This window comes from Anopheles bellator, chromosome 2, assembly GCF_943735745.2.
Source record: "Anopheles bellator chromosome 2, idAnoBellAS_SP24_06.2, whole genome shotgun sequence".
Lineage (NCBI taxonomy): Eukaryota > Metazoa > Arthropoda > Insecta > Diptera > Culicidae > Anopheles > Anopheles bellator.
The window spans coordinates 1,149,208-1,174,167 of NC_071286.1; the positions used below are offsets into that span (position 1 = coordinate 1,149,208).

General features: G+C 52.3%; 3 protein-coding genes across 3 annotated transcripts; 2 read left to right on the top strand and 1 right to left on the bottom strand.

Annotated features, from left to right (window-relative positions):
• The first annotated feature begins 6,449 nt into the window (after positions 1 to 6,449).
• LOC131211604 (zinc finger protein 558-like) lies at positions 6,450 to 7,439 on the top strand. The gene has a single exon (XM_058205154.1). The coding sequence runs from the start codon at positions 6,450 to 6,452 to the stop codon at positions 7,101 to 7,103; it is 654 nt and encodes a 217-aa protein (XP_058061137.1). The 3' UTR covers positions 7,104 to 7,439.
• Positions 7,440 to 7,795: 356 nt separating this feature from the next.
• On the bottom strand, positions 7,796 to 9,074 carry LOC131210675 (G kinase-anchoring protein 1-like). The gene is made up of 2 exons (XM_058203956.1): positions 8,806 to 9,074; positions 7,796 to 8,730 (listed from the first exon to the last, which is right to left on the bottom strand). The coding sequence occupies exons 1-2, from the start codon at positions 9,004 to 9,006 to the stop codon at positions 7,930 to 7,932; spliced, it is 1,002 nt and encodes a 333-aa protein (XP_058059939.1). The 5' UTR covers positions 9,007 to 9,074; the 3' UTR covers positions 7,796 to 7,929.
• Positions 9,075 to 9,481: 407 nt separating this feature from the next.
• LOC131209001 (nuclear cap-binding protein subunit 1) lies at positions 9,482 to 22,266 on the top strand. Its single transcript, XM_058201962.1, has 7 exons — positions 9,482 to 9,620; positions 9,696 to 11,031; positions 11,099 to 11,202; positions 21,022 to 21,269; positions 21,328 to 21,571; positions 21,642 to 21,973; positions 22,037 to 22,266. The coding sequence occupies exons 1-7, from the start codon at positions 9,551 to 9,553 to the stop codon at positions 22,148 to 22,150; spliced, it is 2,448 nt and encodes an 815-aa protein (XP_058057945.1). The 5' UTR covers positions 9,482 to 9,550; the 3' UTR covers positions 22,151 to 22,266.
• The last annotated feature ends 2,694 nt before the right edge of the window (positions 22,267 to 24,960 follow it).

Consider the following 24,960-nt stretch of genomic DNA (forward strand, 5'->3'; position numbering starts at 1 on the left):
TTCGTAAGGTGGGTTAAGTTCTTCCTCTCTCACCGTGAAACTCGAGTGAAAATTGACGAGTGTGTGTCCGATGTCTTTTCCAACATGTCTGGCGTACCTCAAAAACAAATAAAATTTAAAAAAAATGAATTCATGCCACAACTGAGTTCGTTATAAACTGTCCCCAAAGGCTGCGCTGTTTATTCTGCCATCACTGTTCCGGGTTGCAGCGAAACTTCGCGCTGCTGAGCTCCCAGCAGGACCAGTGGAAGCATTAGTGTGGTTGGTTGGTGAGGCTTTTTTGTGTCCCTCCCGGTTGGCCGATTGAAAGAATGTTCTCGGTCTCGTGCCGACCGAAACCGATCCGTTCTAAATATCTTCACCGACGGCGTGAGTGAGCGGCATTCGACAATCTGCCCACGTTGCCGGGTGAAGGACGGCTTTTTTGAAACTGTTAAGCCGCTTCCGCTACGCTGAACACGCCGTCGCCGGAGTGGTGCATATCGGTGACGGTGGTGATGATGCCGGCGATGATAGCCGGCATCGACAATCGTTTCTTCCTTCCGGTCGGCTTATTGTCAGGCCCCGTTATACCTACCGGACGTGGACGAGCGAAGACGGAGTGCATAATTTGAAAAAAGTGGACGGATTGTGGCGCAGATAGGGCTTGGAGTGGAGTGGATAAAAGGAATCCATCAGCGAACGTCAGCGAACTTCCGGTGGCGATGAGCAGGACGAAGGTGCCCTGAGAATGCTTTCACTGATTGCAACGTCCCTTCGAGAATAATGATGAAATGGAAAATATCCTTACCGAGTGGGTTGCGTGGCCTGTGTCGTATGTGTTTTATCTAAAAAACATTTAGAGAAAAAAAGAGCTGTTATTAAAATGTTTAACAATGGTCTGGGAGTCAGCAGAACTATAGTAATATTTCACCCCGTTTTCATCTTGTGGTGGCCCTTCAAGATTGCCTCCTCAAAAGGAGCACGGTGGTTCATTAATTTTAAGTCACTTCTGCAACTTGATTCGCCAAAAACGGAGCTCATCAGCGGAAGCGCGCGGTCAAGTTTCGAGCGGAAATTCGTCCACTTTTTTACGTCCCACGGAGCCACGGGGCGGGAAATGTAAATCAAGCATCTCCACCGATGATTTATGGGCTCGTGACGCCGCGTTCCTAGTCTTTGCCGGGTGTTGCCTTTTCCCCCGAAAAAAAGCCAATAAATCTTCTCTGCTCAATGGCACGTGACGCAAAATGTTTGGACGGGGCGCGCCACTAACCAAAGAACCGTGTCCTTTTTCAATCGTTAATTACTGTGCCACTGTTTGCTTCGGTGGCATGCCATAAAGTCGCTCTCACTGTCCCGCTATGTCCGCCGGTGCAACACAACACTATCAGTGTGGCCGTTTTTAAAACAACCGTTACACAGAGCGGCACACAAAATGGGCAAATAAATTTCGGAAAGAATGGAAGGATTTGCACTACGCGATTTATCCCGATCGGATGCACTCAGAGCCCGTGGGAAGACACGGCCCCGGGCTCCGATTTACAACGGAGGCAGGTTTTCTAGTAAATTAAGCAGAACCACTGCGGCGAGCAGGACAATTCGATTGCGTGGCCATTCCGTTAATCGAAAAGAGCTGCTTCCGTTTGGCTCGCATTTTTTGCGTTGTTTGCTTCAATTTAATTAGCATTCAATTAATCTTCTTCAAAACGGGACTAAATTCTATTTTAAATCAATTAAACTTGATTGATGCAACGTCACGGTGGAGCAATTTTTTCATCCCTTTCCCCGCGAACCCATTTTCGGCGAAAATTCCAGCACCCAAACAGAAAGGACGGAAGTATTCAAAATGCCCCACAATCACCGCTCTCCGTAGAAAACCAATTTGGGGACAATTTCATGGTACAAATCTCCCATTATCGTTCATCGGAAGCACAAGAGCGAAGGCGAAAAAAATGGTCACTTCCTCCCTAGGGTCCTTACGGCTGCGGCGGTGGCACAAACCGCGTGGAATAGAGTATTTAATGGAGCATAGAGCGAGGGTTATGCTCTGTGAAGTGAAACTTGGACAACATGTTGTATAATATTTAGAAGCTTAGTTTGAGTGTTATTTTGAATAACTTTATTTGAATAACTCAACGATGTTCCAAATTGATATTTCTATATAAAACGTTCATGGAGCTAAAACCATATCTGGCAATCCCCAGACCGCGGAAAGGATTCTGAATTGGAGCATAAAACCCACCCCTCGCGGGGCTCCGTTCCTCGTTGATGAAAATATGTTTCTACCGATTCCACTAACGGCATTCGTCGCTATTCGTTCCGACTGTGATTGGAGTTCTTGCGTGCCCAGAAGGCGACTCTGCGGTCTACCGAGCAGCGGTTTGCACCGTGTGCCTCTGAATGTCCTGCCGCTCATTTGGTCTGGTGTGGCCACGTTTCATTACTTTTTTTTTAAAGGACGCTCGGGTTGCCATTGGACCGCCGCTGTCCATCCACGTGACGACAACTGTCACTTTGCACCACACTTTGCGGCCGTTGCGAAGGCCTAGAGCAGTGCGGCGTGTCTGCTGGCGTCAACTTTTTTGTCTGCACTCGCCTCTAAATCATGAATATTCAACGCACCTTCAAGTGGCGTGGGGGAGGACAAGAACAAATAAAACGGTGACAAAATGTGGAATAGATTTTCGCTCGTCGCATAAATTCCTTCGTGTTGATGAACGGCTAAGCGGTGGAAAAAAGAAGCGCGAGAGGCACCTCATTTCCATTAATTTAAAGTGCTTGATTGAAATTGATTCCATGTTTTTTCTCAGTTCTCGGTGAAAACCGGGAACGACTCACTCAAAGAGGCGAAAAAAACGCCACGGAACTGAGCCCCATTTCCTTTTGCGGAGATTCGCTGAAAACTCAAACAAACCGCATAAAAAGTCGTACCATTCGTCCATCAATCTACAAGCCATCATCGACACAGCCGCTTCCGAGGAAACTGCGGAATCCAAAAAGCAAACGGTGATCATCTCCGACGGCGGGAGAGATGGGCACAAAATGTCCATCATAAATCACACAGCGCGACCACGTGCGGAAAGCGCGCTTCAATCAGAGACAATTATCGTATCCGCGCCATCATCATCATCGACATTCTCGTCCTTACATTCAATCCATTTTTGGCGAGTCTTGGGAAGCCTGCTGTCCTGTTGTCATGGCAACACTCCAATGTCACTCACCATGGCGGTTCCGGCGGGCATTAATTTGATCGCCGTTGCTATCGATCTTGCGTGGAGCGTTATTAGAAATTGAAACCGATGCATCGCCATTGCAACGGGGCCGCCTTTGTTGTGTGGAAATCGATAGTCGAACCTGAAATAACCGCAGATGCCCCGACACTAAAAGTGGGAAATATTTTTTCAGTTAGATTTAATTTTTCCTCTTTCCCCGGGTGCGGCATTTCCATACGGAGGATTAAATCAAACAAACGCATTGCTAATGGAATAGAATCCGGGTAAAAGTGTAGCCGAAGGAGGACGCAAAAAACTCAATACCCTTTATATCCTTCTCCCCATACGCTTCACTGTAAACACACCGTGCCGGGAGTTCCACTCGCGGCGCATTGTCTCTTTTTTACACGGAACGAAAAACGAACGAAAGTTGACGAGTTTCCTGCACTGCCGGTACATAAAAAAACCTTCCAAAGCAAATCCGTTCTCCGGCTTACGATTTTCATCTGTTTTCAATTGTTGAGGCACCTCCACGGAAACGCGGGGAAACCAAGCGGGGCCTACTTTGCTCGCACAAACACAAACACATGTGGTTCGCTGTGTTGTGTAGCTCACTGTATGAATTGAAATAATCCGTGGTAACAGCTTCCCACCTTCGCCTGTTCGCCGGAAGCAACGGAACGGATTTTCCAGCATCGCCTGGGGAGATACTGTTGACGTGTGGACGAGACTGCTTTTTTGCTCCATCTCCTATCCTGTGGCCTGCTTTGATTCCCATCGAACGGGGGGCAGAATCTTGGTAATAAGCAGAATTTAGAGCAAAGATGACGATACACAAACCACGCACACACTGTTTGTGTAGAAAACATATTGTCAACGCGACGCGATTGCGACGACGGGATTGTTTTGCCATGGGAAGGATCCTACCAGGGACACGTGGAAGCTTATCGCTTTATTTGGCCCAGAAAATCCATCCCATACACCTGTTACGACACCGAGCGGCCTTAGTGATCGTAACTTATAGCGCTTTAGTGTTGCTATGGAAACGGAAATTTGAATTCGAAACCCGAAATTGAACCGTGAAAAGCTTGCGTATCGGAGTTCCATAAAAAATTCTCATTCTATCAATCTCTGGAACAGATTTGCTTTCTGTGAAATGCTGTTTGAACGCGTAAATAATTTAAAAAACTATATATACACAAAATTGACGAAGTATTTCTGTCCATTCCGACCTGCAGGATTTACTGATCCGCAAACGTCTTAGCGTGCTAACTCCACTAGCCGGCAAGGTCGCCTTTTCTGGTGCATCTCGAATGAATTTGTCGTATGATTCACAGAATTCCTTCGGCTTCGTTCCCTGCAACAGGCTAGATGGGTTTGTCTCTCCTAGATAGCTGATAACGTCGTTGCCAGAGTTTATTCGACTTCTCGACTCATTCAGTTCACAATGGCGATTTTGAAACTACTTCATGCCTAACGAGTGTAGCAGCCGGCATAGCACAACACCACGCATCAGCTATTGAAGCTGTCGGGGCAGGTACTGATGAGGTCAATTGGAGCTCATCCACCTGCGACAGCATCCGAAATTTCCATGCCGCAAGTTCGAGCCGTCGCAAACGATTACATCCTCTGGGTCCTTGTACATTAAGTTTTGTTCTGCTTGTTCTGCTGGCTTGTTCAGATTGTAAGTTTTTCACAGATTGGTCACTCGCGGTGAAACGCCTACATCCACCAACTCGTTACCGTCGCCGTTCTCGCATAGCTGTCGATGCAGTCTTGCCATCTTAAACGGGGCAGGACTTCCGTCAGTCTCATGACATGACCAGCCCATCGGAGAACGCTGCACGCTAGCGAGATCCTCGTACAGTGCGTTTGGCTCGCTGTTGTAACGGCATCTCCATGGTCCCTCCACACATGCATATTTCTAAAGAATCTAGCAAACGATCGGCAGTGGAACACGCGGGCAATCTTGAATGACTGCTGCTACCGCAGCGCTCTAGAATGTCACGAAATGCTAACAAACGAAGAGTTTTTTTAAACAACGAACAAGATGCTCCGGGCATTGTAGACCACGACGGCTTTAATAACTGGAGGACTCCAATTCCGACTCAAACCATAAAGCAACCCTGACCCCAAATCATAAAAGCATTTTAAATCAACCAACCGAAATGAGTGCCATCAATGCCACTCAAACTGGAGCGCCGATGTTTACGAACGTTCGAAGCTGTCAAAACTGGATCGATTGTCAAAAGGCAGAATCCTTCTCCGAATAATAAACAAACAAATGCAAAGTGGACGATTTTACAAAATCGCTTTAAAAATCCATTGCAGTCAAAATGAAGTCTTCGGAATTGATTAGGAAAGGGGATGGTGTTGGACGATTAACTCGGTGTTCGACAAGGATCAAAAGGTATCATAACGAATTATTTTCCAGAAGCGCAGAAATATGCCGATGGTGTCTGTCGGCCGATGCTTTGTCGGCTCTAACGCGCGACGATTCCGGGCAATACAAACTTCAAAAAATCTTCGATTTTACCGGTCTACAGGTAGTAACACTGTAACAAAAGACATTTCGCTTTGTTCCACAAGAAAAACTGGTCTGTGATACTCATATTTTTACAGATTAATTTCCTACCTGGAGTTCCATCGTATTTATGCGCGATGTGCGAAGCGGGTTTGAAAAAGATGGATCGGTTTCGCTGGCGATGCAATGAAAAGAATGATATGGTCAATAGATTTATCAAACAGCAGAACACAGCGAAGAAAGAATTAGAAATCACTGAAGACCATCTTGACCCCTCTGCCGAACAAACGGTTGGCACAGAATTGTCAATTAAAACTAAAGTTACCTCACCGGATGAAGCGAAGGATTTGCACTTGAACCAGAAGAGTTGTACTGTCCATCAAGCGAACAGCACATATGAATGTTATAACAACGAACCGGATGATTTGTTTGAGGCAGAGGAAAATCCAATTGCGATCAAATTAGAGAATGAAGATGTCGATGGACAGAATGTTATTTTGGAACAGGATAACCCCGAAAGCCATCGCCAAAAACGAAAGCACCACTGTTCTCAATGTTCATCAAGGTTCGCACACTTATCTAGCCTAAAGATCCATATTCGCACTCATACCGGCGAAAGGCCTCATGTATGTAAAGTCTGTAACAAAGCCTTCCATTCATCAACCATACTAGCGAAGCATTTGAAAATTCACAACAAGGATCAACAGCATAAGTGTCCTCATTGTTCGTCAATGTTCGCACAGTTATCTAATCTAAAGACTCACATCCGTACCCACACTGACGAAAGGCCTTACGTGTGTAAGATCTGTGCCAGAACGTTTCGTTCACGTTCAACGCTAACGGAGCACACCAGTATTCACTTTGAGGAGGAATATTACCAGTGCTCTCATTGCCCTGCTAAGTTTGCTCTTTCAAAAAGCTTAAGGAATCACATTCGCACTCACACCGGCGAAAGGCCATACCAGTGTAAAGTCTGTGACAAAACGTTCAGGACATCAAGTAATCTGGCAAATCACTCGAAAATTCACAATAGGGACCAACACCATCAGTGTCCTCATTGTTCATCGATGTTCGCGCAATTATCTAGTCTAAAGATTCATATCCGCACTCACACCGGCGAAAGGCCATACAAGTGTAAAGTCTGTGACAAAGCCTTCCATTCAGCAAGCCATCTGGCAGCACATTCGAAAATACACAACAAGGACCAACACTATCAGTGTCCGCATTGTTCATCAATGTTCGCACAGTCATCTAGCCTAAAGATTCATATCCGCACTCACACCGGCGAAAGGCCATACCAGTGTAGGGTATGTGACAAAGGTTTCAGATCCTCAAGTGGTCTGGGAGATCATTCGAAAATTCACAAAAAGGCTAAACCTCATTAATTTCTTCATTGTTTCTTAAAGTTTGAGTTTGAGTAACGTTTGAACTTTGTATGTTTTTGTTTGAAATCGGTGAGCAATTAGCATAAATTTGAAAACGACCAGGATCAGCCGCTGCAGAGCGAGATTAGCCGTAGCTTGCTCTAGCACGATGTAGAATAGGAAACAGCCTTGGTGATAGTGAAGTGTTTGGAGAGCTTACCCACTTTCAACTGGCTTGTGACGATGGCCATGGCCAATTCTAACAAGTCTGGTAAATTTGGTCGGTATTCTGAAACTAGTCATGGACTTATACAGTTTTACTGTAGCTATGCCACCATTTGCGGTATCGAAATCAGTGTAGCGGCGGGAAGCGTTCTTACGAAACTCAATCATCGTTTCACGGATCTCCCCTATCGGAATTTCGGATTAGTTGTTCCTGCAGAACGAAGGACAAGATCTTATAGGCAGCATTAAGCACAGTTACGCCCAGATAGTTTTCATATGGTAGTCTGTTTTCCTTTTTGTGTTTGGGGTGGATAATGCCAAGTTTTCAGTGGCCCTTCGGAATCGCCATTCTGCGTTTCACTGAAACAGATTGGTTTTCGAATGCGCAAATAGTAAGTAAAATGTATATATACTAAACAATTGTTTATACAAATTAAAAGCACTAAGTACAGTTCCCATGCGGTTTATTTTCCTTATATTTCTTTTATCACATTTCATTTGTCACACCAACGTTTTTATTACAAAATTATTTCACATGGTCAAGTTCAAACTACCGCAATTTAATAGAATGTATGTGAGATTCATTTTTCAATACTGAGTTTACGGTTTAAAGTGATACACTTCAATTGGAGCAGTTCGCAGCCGCTGGCTCGGACCCATTGCCGAAATGCACTGATTTGCGGGATTTTCCCTTTTCCTTGCTCTTTGCATCCTGGTTCGACCTGGACTTGGCCTGCTCGAGCTCACCGTAGAGCTCCGTCATTTCCGTGGTCATGTCCTCCTGCGCTTTCTTTAACTGGTCTATCTCAAGCAGCAGCTGTCCCTTTTCTTTCATTTCCGCACTGGCCAGCACGGAGGCAATCTTCTTAAACCGCGAACGAAGAACTGTGAGCTCCTCCTTGAGATTTGTGTTTTCCGCCTTGAGCAGATCCAACTCGCTTGCCGGTTCTGGGGCTGTGCCTTTGCCCTTCTTCCTGGATGCCTCCTTGCCGTTTTTGGTAGCGGCCGAAAGTGCTTTGGTTTGAAACAGTGCTTTCATCTGTTCTTTGTTGATGATTTGTTTCGTTTCGAGATCGATTTGTTCGAAAAAAGTGTAATTTTTGTTGTACTCCTCTTCGGCCTGCCGTCGCTGTCGTTGCTGCTCCTTTTGCTTTATGTCCTTCTCGACCTTCTCCTGGAACTCGTGCAGCGAAAAAGTTTTCGCTTTCTTCGACTTGCCCGCAAGCTGCTGCTTGGAGGCTTCTGTCTTTTCCGATTCCTCGTACTTAGTTTTGTTCGCCTCAAAGTCCAGCTTCGACTGCAACAGGGCCTGTTCGAGATCGCTCATGTAGCTCTTTTCCAGCAGCTCCGAATCCTTTTGCTGCCACTGGGACCATTGGTCTTTTTGATCCGCCTCGTTCGGTGTTTTGTTCTTCGGTGCTTTCTGGAGGAAATAAGAAATTCAATATACATTTACCCCAGATTAAAAGCTATCACTGGTCGCAGCAATGTTTCCTACCGGTTTCTGCTTCTTTTGCTGCTGCTGCTGCTGTTGGGCCGTTTGTTTGGAAGCAGGGACACTATTTTTTACCGATTGCTGCTGCTGCTGTTGCTTGGCACCCGATGGGGCCGGTTTCGATTTTTGCTTCGGTTTTCGATACTCATCTTCATCGTCTTCAATTTTCAATCCCACAAAGCGGGAAGAAATTAGGGTAACCATACTGAATTTGGCTTGATTTTACGCTTACGCTCTGAAATGTGCGCAACATAAATCGGAAAATAATCCTCTTGCAAGTGTGTTTTGTTTACCAGCTCGAAGAGAAAATTGACAATCAGTGTCTGCCAAGGTGCATAGATAAAAGCGATGTATTAAGTTATTTAAAAAGCATCATTTTAAACACCATAAACATGTTTGTGTAATCAAAACATTGCATTTCTACATTTTTTCGCTCATGTGCGATTTCTTTACCTTCCATCATCAAATCTGAAGCCCCAAACCCACTGGTTAAGTGTTAATTTGTTCTAACTCCGATTAAATTCAACGCCCTTCAGGATCGTCACATGTGAAATTAATCGACCAAGGTGCGTACAAGTGAGTGCTGCGTTATATGAAAAAATATCATCATCTGTCATCAGCGCCGCCACAAATGTCAGTCACGGAAAAAGCGTCACGCAAGTGAAGTCAATTTCTCGAAATTTGTGAATTTGTGCCCCTTTTAGTGCGGCTTCACACGCAATTGCAAGCGCAGGACACAGAGAAACAGATGAATCAACCGAAGACGGAAAAGATGAATCGAAGGCGTGCGTATGAGGACGATGGCGACTTTTACGGAGGTAAGTGCACCCCAACCTTAAAAACGTTTGCCAACGCAATCGGATTCGTCTGATCGGAGCGACTTCGGCTTGCAGAACGGAACAGGAAGCGCCGGCGGGTGTCGGAGAACCAGGAAATGGAGGAACGGCTCGAGACCCTGATTCTGCGGGTCGGTGAAAACAGTACGTCGTCGCTCGAGTCGAACCTGGAGGGGCTGGTGTCGGTGCTGGAGTCCGACCTGGGCAACTTCCGGAGCAAGATCCTGCGCATCCTGTCCGAGTGCCCGATCAAGATGCCGGAAAAGTGTACGATCTACTCCACCATGGTGGGGCTGATGAACGCCAAGAACTACAACTTTGGCGGCGAGTTCGTCGAGTACATGGTGAAAACGTTCAAGGACAGCCTGAAGCAGTGCCAGTGGGACGCGGCCCGGTACGCGCTCCGCTTTCTGGCCGATCTCGTCAACTGTCACGTCATTTCGACCAACTCGCTGCTCCAGCTGCTGGACAGCATGGTGGATGCGGCGAACGAGGACAGCGTCCCGCAGGTGCGCCGCGATTGGTACGTGTTTGCCGTGCTGTCCACCCTGCCCTGGGTGGGCCGCGAGTTGTACGAGAAGAAAGAGTCGTCACTGGAGAATCTGCTCGTGCGGATCGAGGTGTTTCTGAACAAGCGCACCAAGAAGCACCACAACGCGTTGCGCGTCTGGTCGGTGGATGCGCCGCATCCGCAGGAAGAGTACCTCGACTGCCTGTGGGCCCAGATCCGGAAGCTGCGCCAGGACAACTGGACCGAAAAGCACATACCGCGCCCGTACCTCTCGTTCGACTCGGTGCTGTGCGAAGCGCTGCAGCACAACATTCCGGTGATCCATCCCCCGCCCCACCAGGACTCGTTCGAGTACCCGATGCCGTGGGTCGTATACCGTATGTTCGACTACACCGACTGCCCGGCGGGCCCCATCCTGCCCGGAGCCCACTCGATCGAGCGATTCCTGATCGAGGAACACCTGCACTCGATCATCGAAAACCATCGGTGGGAGCGCAAGGACTGTGCCATCCAGCTGCTGTACCTGTCGTACAAGGACAAGATCCCGCTCGAGTACTGCATCGTGGAGGTGATCTTTGCCGAGCTGTTCCACATGCCGACCCCGCGCTTCCTCGAGATCTGCTACGGGTCCATTCTGATCGAGCTGTGCAAACAGCAGCCCTCGAAGATGCCGCAGGTGCTGGCGCAGGCCACCGAAATCTTGTTCATGCGCATTGACTCGATGAACACGTCGTGCTTCGATCGGTTCGTCAACTGGTTCTCGTACCACCTGAGCAACTTTCAGTTCCGCTGGTCGTGGGACGACTGGGACAGCTGTCTGTTGCTCGAGAACGAGCACCCGCGGCCCAAGTTCATCCAGGAGGTCCTCCTGAAGTGTCTACGGTACGGTGCCCCGTTCTACCGCGATCGCCGATCGTAGCTTTTAATGCGAGCGCCTGCTTTCTTTTAGTTTTTCCTACTACGATCGCTTCAAGGAAATGATGCCGGCGGCCTACGCCAAGCTCATCCCGAAGCCGCCGGCCCCGCAGTACAAGTACACGATGGAGGGCGCCGGTGAGTCAATTACAAACTACAAATTATCTTTATTTTGACAAAAACAAAATAACAAAATTATTGCCACCACCCGGTACGCGCGCCCGGCTTCGGGTGGTTCGTATCGTATTTGAGGTTCGTTGCTAGTTTTTTGGCTTCGCTTTATTCTCTCTCTCTCTCCTCCGTCACTGTCACTGTCTCTTTCTCTCTCGATCGGGGGGGGAGTCACGGGGTTGTTTCGATAAATAACATTAAATTAAGAATAATTTAGGCGTCCCTCTCCACACGGAACGTCAGGAATCGGATCTTTTACGAAAGATACGCGATGGCTGTCGTGCGGCGTTCGTCGTCCGCGTCGTCCAGTTCCACGTCGTCGAGAGTCGTCGAGGCGATCGTCGTGGCGATCGTCGTTTCGTTGGCGGCGGTCACACCTTCCGCCGTCACACTCGCCACCACCACCGTTTCGTCGATCGGAGCGGCCGGTGGCCGGCTCGTGTCTTGCGCATCCTGCACGGTCGTTTCCTCCCGGTGACTGATTTCGTTACTTTCGATCGGCTTTCCGGTGGTGGTGGTGGTGGTCGGCACACTTTCCTCCGGTGTGGCCAGCGTTTCCGGTCCCGTTTGGTTGACGATCGCTTTCGCGTGGTTGATGATCGACATCGTCAGATCCTCGATCGTCGATCCGAGCGAACGGGCCACCTCCGCCGGCGTGGTGGCATCGCTGGCCTCGAAGAACAGCACGTTCGGTGCGTTCGTGATGTGGACCGGCTGGACGCTGGCCTTCACCATGACGTACTCCTTCTCCGGGACCTCCAGCGCGTCCTGCCGATTGTCGACCTGTTTGGCCACCAGCTGCTCGGCCACGGCCGCTTCGGCGTCGCGCTTGATCTTATCGGTCGGCGCGGCGGCCATGACGGTCTGTTCGGCCTTGCGCTCCTGCTGCTCGTACGAAGATCGCTCATCGATCCGATTGCTGCTGCCGTCGACGACGGGGCTGATCGGTTTCGGTGTGGTCGTGGTGGTGGCCCACGCCGAAACGGTACGCATGCGGCCCATCCGGGTCGCCTGCTGTTGCTGGCCGGTCGGAATGGGAGGCGGATTGCCGGAGGGAATGCGGCGGTACGTGAACCGGCTGCGTCCTCGGGAGGCTCTCACCCGGGCCGACATCTGTTGCGCCACGGTAACCGAGGGCACTATCAGCGGCAGCTTGGTGACCACATCGGGCGAGTGGTCCGACGATGCCACAACCGTGTCACTGGCCGACGAGGAGGACGATGATGAAGGCAGCGTGGACGTGGAGTACTCACCGCTGGTCGACTTGGTGCGCGGTCGCTTCGGGAGCCACTTCTGGACCGGCTTCTCGGTCGACACGGAGGACGAGCCCGACACGGTCGAAGTGGACGGCAGGAACGAGGCCGGGAACTGGCGGTAGAGCGTCTTCAGCACCATCCGTGGCCGCATCGTCGTGATGGCCATGGTCGTCAGATCGTCGGACTTTTCGTGCCGATTCTTGGTGTAGTAGTGCGCCGTGCTGGACGCGGTGGCCGAGCGGAACGTGGAGGTGGACGTGTTGCGTGCCGTCGTCGGTTCCGGGGTCGTCGAAGCGGCAGGCGGTGCCACACTGCTGGCCGTGGACGCCGTGACCGCGGGCATCGGAGTGGTGGACGCCGGTCCCTGATACGGATGGAGCGGGGTCACGAAGTTCTTGGGCCGTTGCACTTTCTGGTTGTGTTTCGGCGTTCCGTAGTACGTCGTCGTGAATTCCTTCTCCGGCGGTGGCAACTGCACGCTCAGCTGAGCCTCGGGGCGGTGGGTCGCATGTTCCGGACCGTCGCCTGGGTAGAACCGCAACGGCTTGTTGCTCGTGACCGTCACGTGGTGGTGCTGGGCGGCCGGCGAATGCTTATGATGGTGGCCGGCCGGGGAAGCCACCGATCCTCCATTGTTGGCGGCGGCGGCAGCGGCAGCGGCGGCGGCGGCCTTTTGTTGCTTGTTCCGCTTGCCGGAGGAGTGCTTCTGGCCGGCCAACTTCTTGACGTGCGCCAGTTCGACGACGCGCGACGGAATGAAGTCGTACGTGTCGTGGTGGTGGTGGGTCAGGTACTGGTAGGTCTTGAGGGTGGACGAGATCGGGGTCTCGATCTGCGGGGGCAGGATCGTGACGGACGGCATGCTCTTGAAGGCGGGCGGATACTTGCCCCCGATCGTGGGGCCAAGCTGCTGGATGTAGGTTGTCTTCGGCTTCGGCGGCACGTACGTCGGCTGGGTGGTCTGGGCGATGGCCAGCGGGGTCGTGGAGGAGCCGCCGGGCGGACGGGCGCGGGGAGCCGGCGATTCGGAGGCGATCAGTTTCGCCGTCACGCTGACGGCACCGGAAGCGTCGATAAAGTTGCTAAAGGAGGTGGCCGAACCCGGGCGAAGCGATGTTCCGAAGGACGACCCGGAAGTGGGGGTGGACGGGGACGATCGAGGCAGAGAGGCGGTGGCGGTGGCGGTGGCGGTGGCGGTGGGCGTAACGGCGTTCTCGACTCCAAATGATTCATATTTGGGCGAAACGGCATTGGACGGAGCTCCGACCGTGTCCGAGGGCGACGCCGGCGGCGGTTCAAGCTTGCGAGGCGCCTGCTTGGACTCGCTGCCGGCCGGTTGGAACGCCGGGGCACTGAATGGTTCCCGTAGACCAGCGGGCGAAGCCGGGACCGTTGGCAGGGCTGCGGACGAGGGCGAGGACGCGGTGAAGCGGTGGTGGACCGAGCTGGCGGCCGTCGGGCCGCTCACCTGCCCGACGACGGCCACGGTGCTGCGGCCCCCGGGGCGGGTGGCCGCCGTGGGCGACGGTGGGAAGGTGACGGGCGCGGTCGACGATCGGATGCCGAGTGCCGTCGGGGCGGTGGGCGTCGAGAAGCGGTGCGGGTGACCACGCTGCTGGGTCGTGGGACCGATCGAGGGGCCACTGAGCTGCACGAGCGGCGTGTGGCGGTGGTGCGGCGGCGTCGGGCCCGTCACGACGGGCGGCACCTTCTGTGGGTGAATGGCATTAGAACTGGTGAACTTAAAGACGGTGGGGAGTGCGCTAAACGGATGCCCCGTGGCCTTATGCGATGGACTGTGGATGAGGTGCGCATGAGAAGGATGGCCGTGGTGGTGACCAGTGGTGGATGGCGGCGATGATGATGGCGGAAGGGAGGAGGAGGTCTGATTGGCCGCCGGATGGTGGGTGGTGGTTTTGGGGGTGACGGTGACGATCGGATGGCGCTGCTGCGGATGGAGCGACGGCGGCAGGAAGGGATTGACGGGCGACGATGAGTAGAGGTGGAAGGATGGTGGTGGTGGTGGTGGGTTCGGGAAGGGTTGCATGATACGCACCGGGATGGCCTGCAGGCCATCCTGCTGCGGTGGCGGCGCGGGGGACGCGTAGATCTGCGCGGCCGGAGGCAGCAGCTGCACGTGCACGGGGATGGCGATCGGGGCCGGCGGGGCCATCTGGATGGCCAGGTGGTGGTTCGACATGACCGGGATGTGGTTCAGCACCATCGGGCCCTGCGGGCTGTAGAACGGGATCGACTGGATGATGTGCGACTGCTGCGGCGCCGAGAAGGGCCCCGCCATGGCCCCCGGGTGCAGCGACTGCAGGTACGGCCCCGGCCCCGACACGGATTGCGGATGGATGAAGATGGGTTGCTGCGGTGACTGCTGCTGTACCTGCACTTGCTGCTGCTGCTGCGGCCGGTAGATAACGTGCTGGTGCTGCGGGGCCAAAGGAGCCTGCGGTTGCGACGGGAACTGGGTCCCGAATTGCTTCGGTCTCTGTTGCTGCACTGGCTGCTGCTGCTGCTGCTGCTGCTGGGGCTGGGGCTTCTGCACGACCTGGTTTGGCCTAGGCGCCTCTTGACTCGGTTCCTGCACTGCCGGGGCCAACTTGGTGTAGTCCTGCTGGATGTTGCTCGAGGCCGGTGCGTGCGTGTCCTTGGCGTGCTGCAGCAGGAAGGCTCCGGGGACGGCCGTCGGTGCCAGCGGTGCGATCGATGGCCGCGGGAAGTGAATGTGATGGTAAAACTTGGGCACATTATGGCTGGCGGTGGTGAACGAGTCCGGGAACTTGATCCTCCCGCTACTGGTTCCGGCGTAGAGTGTCGTCGCGGGGAACGCGAACTTGCCGCTCGGCATCAGGTGGTGCTGGTGGTGGTGGTACTTGGGCGGATCGCCACCGGACAGCAGCGACTGGACCAGGTACTGCCCGAGAGTGATCGTCTGCTGTGCCGGGCGGTAGTAGCGCGTGGCCGGCGACGGATCGAAGAACATCCGCTCGTACAGCGGCTGATCGTTCTTGCGCAGCATCATCACCGGCAGGATGGCGTTCGGGGAGCTCGCTCCAAAGTACCGCGGATAGTCCTCATCGCGGACGATGAAGGTGCGGTTGTTGGGCGGCTGCTGGACGAGCTCCTCTGGAAGGTCCTCTGCGTGCGATACGTTCGAGCTGCGGAGCGCGGGCACGATCGTGAACTTGAGCTCATAGCGATGGCCTCGCAGCTCGTCACGGTGCCGGATGCGTTCGACCTTCCACAGGGCAGTCAGGTTGCGTGGCTTGGCCGGGGCGGCTCCCTCCTCACCGCTCGCTCCGTCCTCCGGTCGCTGCTGTTGGATGAAGACGTACGAATCCTCGTCGTCGGCGTCGCGCTCCAGCCGGCCGTGGGCCAACTCGACGATGTCGCCGAAGCGCGGCACACTCAGATCGACGGCCCCGACGTACGGTGCGTTGTAGATCGCCTTCTGCTGCCGTTTCACTGCCGCCAAGAGCGGTGCATTGTCCAGAAGGGTGCTGCCAGAAGATTGTTGTTGTTGCTGATGGCTGCGGAAAGAAAAGGACACACGGCAGGGGAAGGTTAATGCTTCCGAGCTCTGCTTCGATCGAGCGATTCCATTAATCATTTCCTACTCATTGCGTAAACAAAGCGGGAACCGTGTGGCCAACAGCGTCACCACCGGTGACGCTCGTTTCACGGTCACTTAACTTACTGTTTGCGAGTGCGCGGGGCGGCCAACCGGAACGCGGCTGCACGGCCGGTTGGTCACCGAAGCGCGCGGGGGGCGAAAGCACCACTCTTGCTTTCGGCGCGCACTTTTGCTTTCCTCTCACTCACCTCGTCTTGTTATCATTCAGGGCGAGGAAAACGGTTTCCTTTAACACTTCCTCCCAGGGCACTGCGCCGCCCGCGTTCGCCTTCTCTTCCGTTGGCGCCGGGGCCGGGTGGTCGCGCGGCCGGTAGTACAGCACCTTGCCCGGGTACGTCTTCAGCTGGTTGGGCGTCAGAATGATGTCACGGTTGCTGTAGAACTGGCCCTGGCCGCCGGTGATCGATATCTGTGGTCGATATGGACAAGGATGGTCGTTTTAGGAGGTAGACGTTGTCTCCGTGATTGGGGCATACATTGAATGAATGATTTCAACGGCAAGTGAGTATTTTAAATGACAGAAGCCATTGATCGGTGTCAGGCATGTTTTGAATTCCGACCGTCAACAGATGGTTAAAAGGGCATTAAAAAGAGGATTCTCCATTTTGTAAAGTTTAACCGATGAGCAACAGCGTCAATGTCAATATTTTTTAAACCGGTAACAACCGTTAATAACCGTTAACAAGTTGCATCCTTGTTACCATAGCAACGCACCGGAGTAGTAACCATTGGTGCGAAAGTCACAAAGTTCTGTTCAGTTCCAGCACGCAATCTAATGTCGAACCATTAAAGGTTGCCCAAAGGCCCGTTACAAGTCCAGCACCACCACCATCCGGTTCGTGTAACCCTGCGCGAGGTAAACTTTCTTCCATCTCTGTTTCATTTTGTTTTTCTTTTCAAGAAACACCACGAAAACTGATGACCGTGAAGTGACCGCCGTCGCGGCGACTGGGCTTTCGATCGGTGGCCCCATCTGGGACAATGGTTCTAAGCTGGTGGACCCGGTTCTCAGGCTACCCACCGAGTCAGCGGTTCGTAATTAACGAGAAAAAACACTCCAACGGATGGGGCGGACGCATCATTGGAGCATTAAAGTTGATGAATAATTTACGATTACACTGCCTCGGCCGGTGACGGTGTGGTGTCCAGTTCTGTGAGCAGCCAGAGTGTCAAGGTGCTGGCTACTACCCCGTCCGACTAATTTGTGCGAACAACAACTACGCGCGCATTGTTTGTTTGGTGAAGGGCGAAAATCGGATGCCTCTTCGCTCGAAACGATCGGTATTTGGTAGAATAGATCGTAATCACCGGCGGCGCTTGCTTCGATGTCAAGGTTCTATCATGCCTTCATCGGAATCGAGTTACTTCGAATGGTATTCGTTCTTTTAGTGTAAAAGTTGGGCAGAAGCTTCCTTCTTGCGACAGCAGCCCACGGCGCCCGCGGATTCTTATGCTCTGTGGCCCTTGCGGGGCGTATGCAAAGTACGTGGTCATTGTCGTCGGATTTCACAGACGGTGCGTCGTGTCGAAAGCAAAATGTGTATGAACCGAAGGACCGGCACTTTCGTCACCATCGTCTTGTGTTGCTGTTGGCGAGGGCTTACCACGAAAAGAATTAAACAAATGTTCATTGTACGCCCGGTGCAGTCCATGGCGGTACGTGATTGACCGCGGACAGTGATGGATCGTTCGCCGATGGTTCCTCTGGTACAGCTGCAGAACGAGAGCCGTCAGGGCGCAGAACATTGACTCACACCTGGACCTGGCCGTCGTCGTCGTCGTCGTCGATGATAAAATCAACAGTTTTTTTTTCTAGCGATCACACACTGTACACTCTAAGGCGCTGGTGTTGCAATCGGCCAGCATAATCGGGGAAGACACTCGTTCACACTGGAAGATCGGCGCCGGATAGGCGAGCTCGATCCCCACGCGGTTCCTTTTGTTTCAAATGTAAATTCACCCCGATCTTCACAAATCACATTATGCTCGTATCATCGGAGTACCGCACACACAAAACCGGATGATCGATAGCTAATCGATCAACATCGATCGATCCGTCCTCGTCGCTGGACCTCTCGCTAACAATGTGAACCGTTTCGGGCGAGCGTTTTTCACCAACTGAAAGTAGTGATATTTTCAAAATCACATTAAAACTGGCCAACTCCGGCCTCCGGTCCCGGTGGTGGGCTCCCTCTCCCGTGCGCTAAGCCACCGCCTTCGCTTCGATCGTTCGCCGTCGGCGCTTGGCTGGCCCCTCCACCTCGGCGCGGAGTTTTCTCTGCGTGGGGCGGCGCGCGTAGTAATTTCCATTTTCCATCGTTCACGGCAGGCGGGTTTTCGGTTTTTCCCTTCCCCACCAACTGATGATGATCGCTGGAGGGCGCACGCTTCGCTTCGGGGATTTTTTTTGCAATAGAAGATGCGTTTGAATTTGCATGGCATCGCGCACCGCAATTAATGTTGCCAGCGCGACGACATTAACGGACCGCGTTTGGGTGTCGCAAACGGGCCTCTTAACGACGCGCCAGCAAAACTTCCGGCCGTGTGTGCGTAACCTTGCCCGGGTGATTGGGTCACTTGGGTCCAAAGTGGTCACCGTTAGAGGAGATGCGGTTTTTGCATAATCTAATTCTGAGAGTGGTAAGTGAAACAAAAAAAAAGTGTTGGTCATTTAAATACGCGACGCGTCGAGAGCTTCACGCCGGCGCCCGGCGCAGCATAACGACGGCGGCGCTTCTTCGGATGGCCCCGCCGCGTTTGAAGGGTCATTACATCATAAACCCCGCGCGGCTGTCGGTGAAACAATTTAATTATGTTGCATTGCCCCAATCTCCTTTACCCCGGGGCTGCTGGAAGGTGTGTAATTTGGTTAAAACCTTTCTTTATTCCTATTCTGTCACCACTTAGCGGGAGGGTCCCCTCTGTATGGAGCCGACTTTAAAAGCGGTTTGTCGGTCTCGGAACGATTGGCCAACGTCGGGAGAGAAAATCTCGATTCGATCGAAGACAATGACCGCGAGTGTCACACACGCGTGTATCTGTTTCCAAGGAGAGCCTAAAAACGACGCTGAGCGAACGTGTTAAATGTTTTTTGCTCAATTACACCAACCAACCCCCCCAAGAATAATACGCTTCATGTTTCAGCACGTCTCTTTCCGCGGGTCTTTCCTGCCACCGGAAGTAACCGGAGCGGATCTCACCATTCAATGCTCCCCTGGCGTGCCGTCGACTATTTTCCTCTTCGTCCGCCCGCGGCCAAGTGACAGATCAAGGCGGACGATTTGAATACAAATTTGCCATTTCAAACAATGCACCGTTCGACGATTGGCGCCCCCCGAAAACAAAGGCCTCACAGAAACGGGTTTACGACGGTTTGCGTTGTGATGGAAGCGCATAAAACCGTGAAAATATGGTTTATCTGTCGCCAGTTCCCGGGCAGAGCATTGCGGCCCCCACGCAGTTGGCCTGATCAAAATGGTTGTACGACATGCAAGGTGTCCAAATCGATTGCACAAATTGGGGCCGTTGTTCCTTAGTTTGTGTTGCGTGGAAGAGTCGGAAGTGACACTCTGTTGGCGGAGGGCCCAACGTAGTTACGAAATTATTTTAATACGGTCCCCCAAGCACCAGGAACCTACAGTATGTTGCGGTCCAGGAACTGTCCGGTGCATAATTATGCAAAACCACACGCGAATTCTGCTGGCGTTCCGCCTTTCGCTACCAAATCTTCCCTGACCAAACCCGTCCGAGTCGGGGGCCTCAGTTTATGGGCTGTGAAATGAAGTGTCGTCCCTCGGGGGGTGAATCATCTACTTAGGGTCGTCGTCGGGTGGTCATCACTTTCGAGCGAAAAATGCATCGTGTGGTGCTAATGAAATTAATTTCCCAAAAACAATTTTCCTTCCACACATGGGCACGTGAGTGAAAAGCCCGATCATTTGTAACGACAGCAGCGTGAGCCGCGGGCCGCGATCGTGCGCCTCTACAAGACACGGACGAACAGTAGCAGCGACCGCACAACATGGGTCTAGAGCTCTCGTGGTGGTCATCATCGTGTCGATGCTGCCCGCCATTTTCACGTCCAAGGCGTCCGAGGGCTTTTCTTCAACTCCAACTTCTTGCGATGAAAGTGGCCTTCGCTCGTCGCTCTTGAGCCGTTTAATCGAGAGTTATGGCAACGATTCGCATCTTTTATCACCAGGCCCGGCGCCGCAGTGTCAGGAGAAGAAGAAGGGTCCGGCGCGCTGCACCTGGCTGCGTTTGTACTCGTTGATTAGCGGTGGCCAGGGTGCATCGGAAAAGAAAATGCGCATCGCGTGCATCGATCCTCCTTCGCGCTCGGTGCGCCTCGATGCGCTCGCGGCGATTATGCGCGCGGCCAATTTCGGTGCACCAGGTGGTGGTGGTGTAGGGCGCCATTTACATTAGGGCGCTCCAGCGGGCGCCGTGTAGTAAAAGTGATGTTAAACCACTCGTCGGAATTTGCGCAAAATGTAGCTCTCTTCTGCGTCCGCCGGACGGATGGCCCGCTTCGTCTGCAGCTGGTGATTGATGGCAGGGAGTTGGGGCGGGATGCGTACAAAGTCCTATCGGGAGGTGGCTATCGCTTTTTTTTTCTCGCCAATCGATCGGCAGAGGCGAAAGAAATTTAATACGACTTTCGATTTTCTTTTTTTTCGGTGCAAAAATATTCGAAATCGGTTAACGGGGAGTTCAATGAGATGCTCTGACAGCTGCCAGTGAGAGCGGGGGGCGTGGCTATGATTTGGGTGCGGGCATCTTGGGGCATCCAAGCAACCTTCGACGAGAACGTTGACAACAGAGCGGTCTTTTGGGGCTAGAAAATGCGGTTGCAAGAGAATTACTAACCATCTTCCCCCATTGTAGCATCCTTGCCTGGAACGGCCACGGCCCACAAACTGGTGGTGGCCATTCGTCAGAAGTGCAACGCGGAAGATGTGTTGAACGAGCTGAACGATCTGCCGAACCCGCGCGAACTGTCCGACACCGACATGACGGAATCGACCTTCAATCCGCTCAAGATCGATGTGTTCCTGCAGACGCTGCTGAATCTGGGCTCGAAGAGTTTCTCGCACACCTTTGCAGCCATCTCGAAGTTTCTTACCGTCTTCAAGGTACGCTGCCGCCTGTCATGGGCCATTGTAATTCTTCTAACCGAAACTTTCCCCACAGACGCTGGCCGATACGGAGGAGGCTCAGATGTGCATCCTGCACAACATGTTCGAGCTGTGGGTCGACCACCAGCAGATGATGGTCGTGATCGTCGACAAGCTGCTGAAGGTGCAGATCGTCGAGTGTTCCGTCGTCGCCACGTGGGTCTTCTCCAAGGAGATGACGGGCGAGTTTACGAAAATGTACTTGTGGGAGATCCTGCATCTGACCATCAAAAAGATGAACCAACACGTCACCAAGTTGAGTAAGTAAGAAGATGGTGGTGGGTTGGTCGCCGGATGTCCGTGTCATGGGCTGTGCGTTTCGCGTTTCAGGTCGGGAGATGAACGAAGCGAAGGATAAGCTGGCCCGTACGGCGGAATCGTCGTCGAGCGAATCGGAGGACGAGGCTGCTGGCCCCAACCAGCAGAAGCGCCACAAGAATGCGGACGGGACGGCCGAGAAGCCGACCGAGGAGCAGGTCGAGCGGATGGAGGAGAAGCTGGAGGCCGCGTACGTCGACCAGAAGCGTCTGTTCTTGATCATCTTCCAGCGCTTCATCATGATCCTGTCCGAGCACCTGGTCAAGTGCGACACGGACGGGCGGGACTATGACACCGATTGGTACCGTTGGACCATCGGCCGGCTACAGCAAGTGTTTATGATGGTGAGTGCCGCCGCAGGTCGGTGTTTTCGCCCTTCTCTAACGCCAACTTTCCACCCCGCGCAGCACCACGAACAAGTGCAAAAGTACAGCAGCACCCTGGAAAGCCTGCTGTTCACGTCCGATCTCGACCCGCACATACTGGACGTGTTCCACCAGTTCACGGCACTCAGGGCGTAAGACCCGCGTGTGCCGCGTTTGCTTTCCAATCGTCACCTTCACGGACCGGTGGCGGCGATCGACCACAGCGCGAGTGGCGTGTGATGATCGAGGATCGTGTTGATCGCATTCAACTACACTCTCCCCTTAATGTAACAAATCATATTTTGCGATTGTTCATAATAAAACACACGTCATTAGACAAAGCCGACGAAGCGCTGCGTCCCTTTTGTGTGTGATAATGTCACCGGAATAGGAACTTGACACTAGGAACGGCGCGGCATCGGGGAGACATTTTGAAAGATTTTATTGATTTTTATTCACTTTTTATTGATTTCACCATACATCATAATAATAGGTTAATAGGTTTTGTTTCTTTGTGTTGTTCTTTTGTTGTTTGTTATCATTAAATTGATTTCTTAATATGGAATTTCATCATCTGCCTTGCGGTTGCTGCTGCTCGTCGTGTACTCGTTCTCTGCCCCCGGTCGGTGTCGGGTCAGGTCAGTTTTGCGTCACAGTGCACGAAAAACTGACCCCCGCGACCCCATCGAGTGTCTGTCCCGATGGTGTGCCCTTTAGTGCGATCACTGCGCGTGCAGTAACGAAAATACCCCTCTCGTAAGCTTGCTCTTGGAGGCCATGCCTTGGCGCGCGGGCGCGCCCGTTTCGTAGATCCGCCCGTCGAGCGATCAAAACCGATGAAACAACTGACTAGATGAAGCTAAAAGTATAGGTTTTCTTTTCTCTTTGCTATCGATCCCTCTGGCGGGTTGGCCCTCGGGCATTAATGATAATTTATTATATTATAGTATCAGAATGGTGTGTATTTGTGTAGAATGTCTTTCCTCTGTTCGCCATCGTCATCTGGATGAACCCTTTCCATGCTTGCCCCGTTTGCTAGAGTTTGCTGCGCATGTAACTGTGTTCCACGGTCGGTCGTCGTGTCGTAGCAATTTAAACGTATATATCACTCTTTTATAAAAAGAAAGCTTCACATTGATGAGTTGGTGTGTGGTGGTGTACGAACGAAAAGCGGGGAGCCTTAAATCAATCACACTCTCTGTCTCTCTATATCACGCACAGTGGCGGAGGCCAAGCACTGGGGGGGCCCACACACTAGTAAGCTGCAATAATGACGATGATAACGCTAATGTCCTCCCTCGCTCCTTGCCCCCGTAGGCCTGCTCGGCGCGTGCCACCCAGCTCGGCTAGAGTGGCACACCGCGCTTTATCATAAAACCCTCGTCCCTCTCGTGTCTCTTGTGTGTTTGGCCTGTTCGCTTCCTGTCCTGTTGTCGCACAGCCCGCTTCTCGCCACTTCTACCGCTTCATCGTTAGTCCCTGCTTCGTTCGCCTAGAATCACCTAGAAAAGGCATGTACCCGGTACTTAGCACCAAACCCTGCGATGTGCCCCCAAACACGCTGCGCTGCGCCGCGCCACGCCACACCGAACAACCCGTTCCCTGCCTGTGTTCCGTTCCGTTCGTTGTCGGAGGAGGAAAGTAACAGCCAATTCAAGCCACTCGAAGCCAAACAAACCAAAAAACAGCGAGCGCGTCTACGTGGCTCTAACCTAGCTGTGGGGGGCCACACCAAACCCGTTTGGCTCTTATCACGCAAGCAGCAGACTCCTCCACATACTCCCCCAGTTCTCTGGGTGCCCGATCCTCCGATTCGCGCCAATTCTTTCTATGTCTTCTCCTAAAACCTATCCTAAGGTGCAATATCCTGGGGCGCCCTTCTAATCCGCCTGTGTGGCTGTGTGTGTGTGCGATAGGGAACTGGGGACTGAACGAACGATCGAACGACGAATGCCGCTGAGGGGGGAGGGGTTTGCCTAATATAAAAGCGTAAAATTTCTATATAAAATGCCGAATGTTGCCGGGTTGTGTTGTGTCCATCGCTCCTCTCCATATAGTTCCTCCTCCTTCTAGCGGCGATTCCCGTTTGATTGTGTGGATGAAGTGTGTGTCATGATGATTCATCTCGCAATTTTCTGGGGGGTGGTCGTTGTGGGTGGTGGCGTGTTGTATATTGGCGCTGCCCCCACGCACCGCACCCACTGTTAGTTGCTTCCGCTAATACACACAGCAATCGGAACTAAACATCGTACTATATTATACTGTTTTGTTTTTAATTTCAATTCTATAACTTGTCTTCCTGCCGCCCTCTTCGCCTTCTTCGATTCGATTCGCTTTGCGATCCTCGCTTGCCACGCCGGTTCCGCGACATTTGAACTTTGCGCCAGATCTTTCTTGTATTCGTTCCGTTTAATAATTCTTAGCTACAGCGCCGAAAGTGGTTTCTTCGTTCGTAGTTCCGCTTTGCCTTCGCCGTTTATTTGATTTTCTACCAACATTTGAATGTGTAGTGTTTAGTAACATGGTTCGTGTTGCTGAATTCGTGGCTTCCACTTTCTTGCTATAGGTTTTTAGATAAATAGAGTTCTTCGCTTCGCTTAATGTAGGTAAAGGTGTAATCATCATCATTAACTCATTTGTTCAAGCATGTTCTCCCGCCGTCATCATCGTCTCGTCATTGTTTCGCTTCGCTTTGCGATTGATGTTGCTTGTTTTTTCTTTTAAATATTTGTTTTCTGTTTGTTCATTTGTTGTTGGTTTGCACTCTGTTTGCTCACTGACCGGCCCCTTTTTTCCCTGGATTGGATTGGGCTGGCATCCTCCCTCTCTCGGGGGTGGAGCTCCCTCTCGGGACGGGACCCACTTTGGCGCTCGCTCCGCTGAGGGATGAGGGATGAGATGTAAAAAATATAAATATCCCATCTCACTCACCCTGCGATCGGTGATCGACCTCCTGACCGTACCGT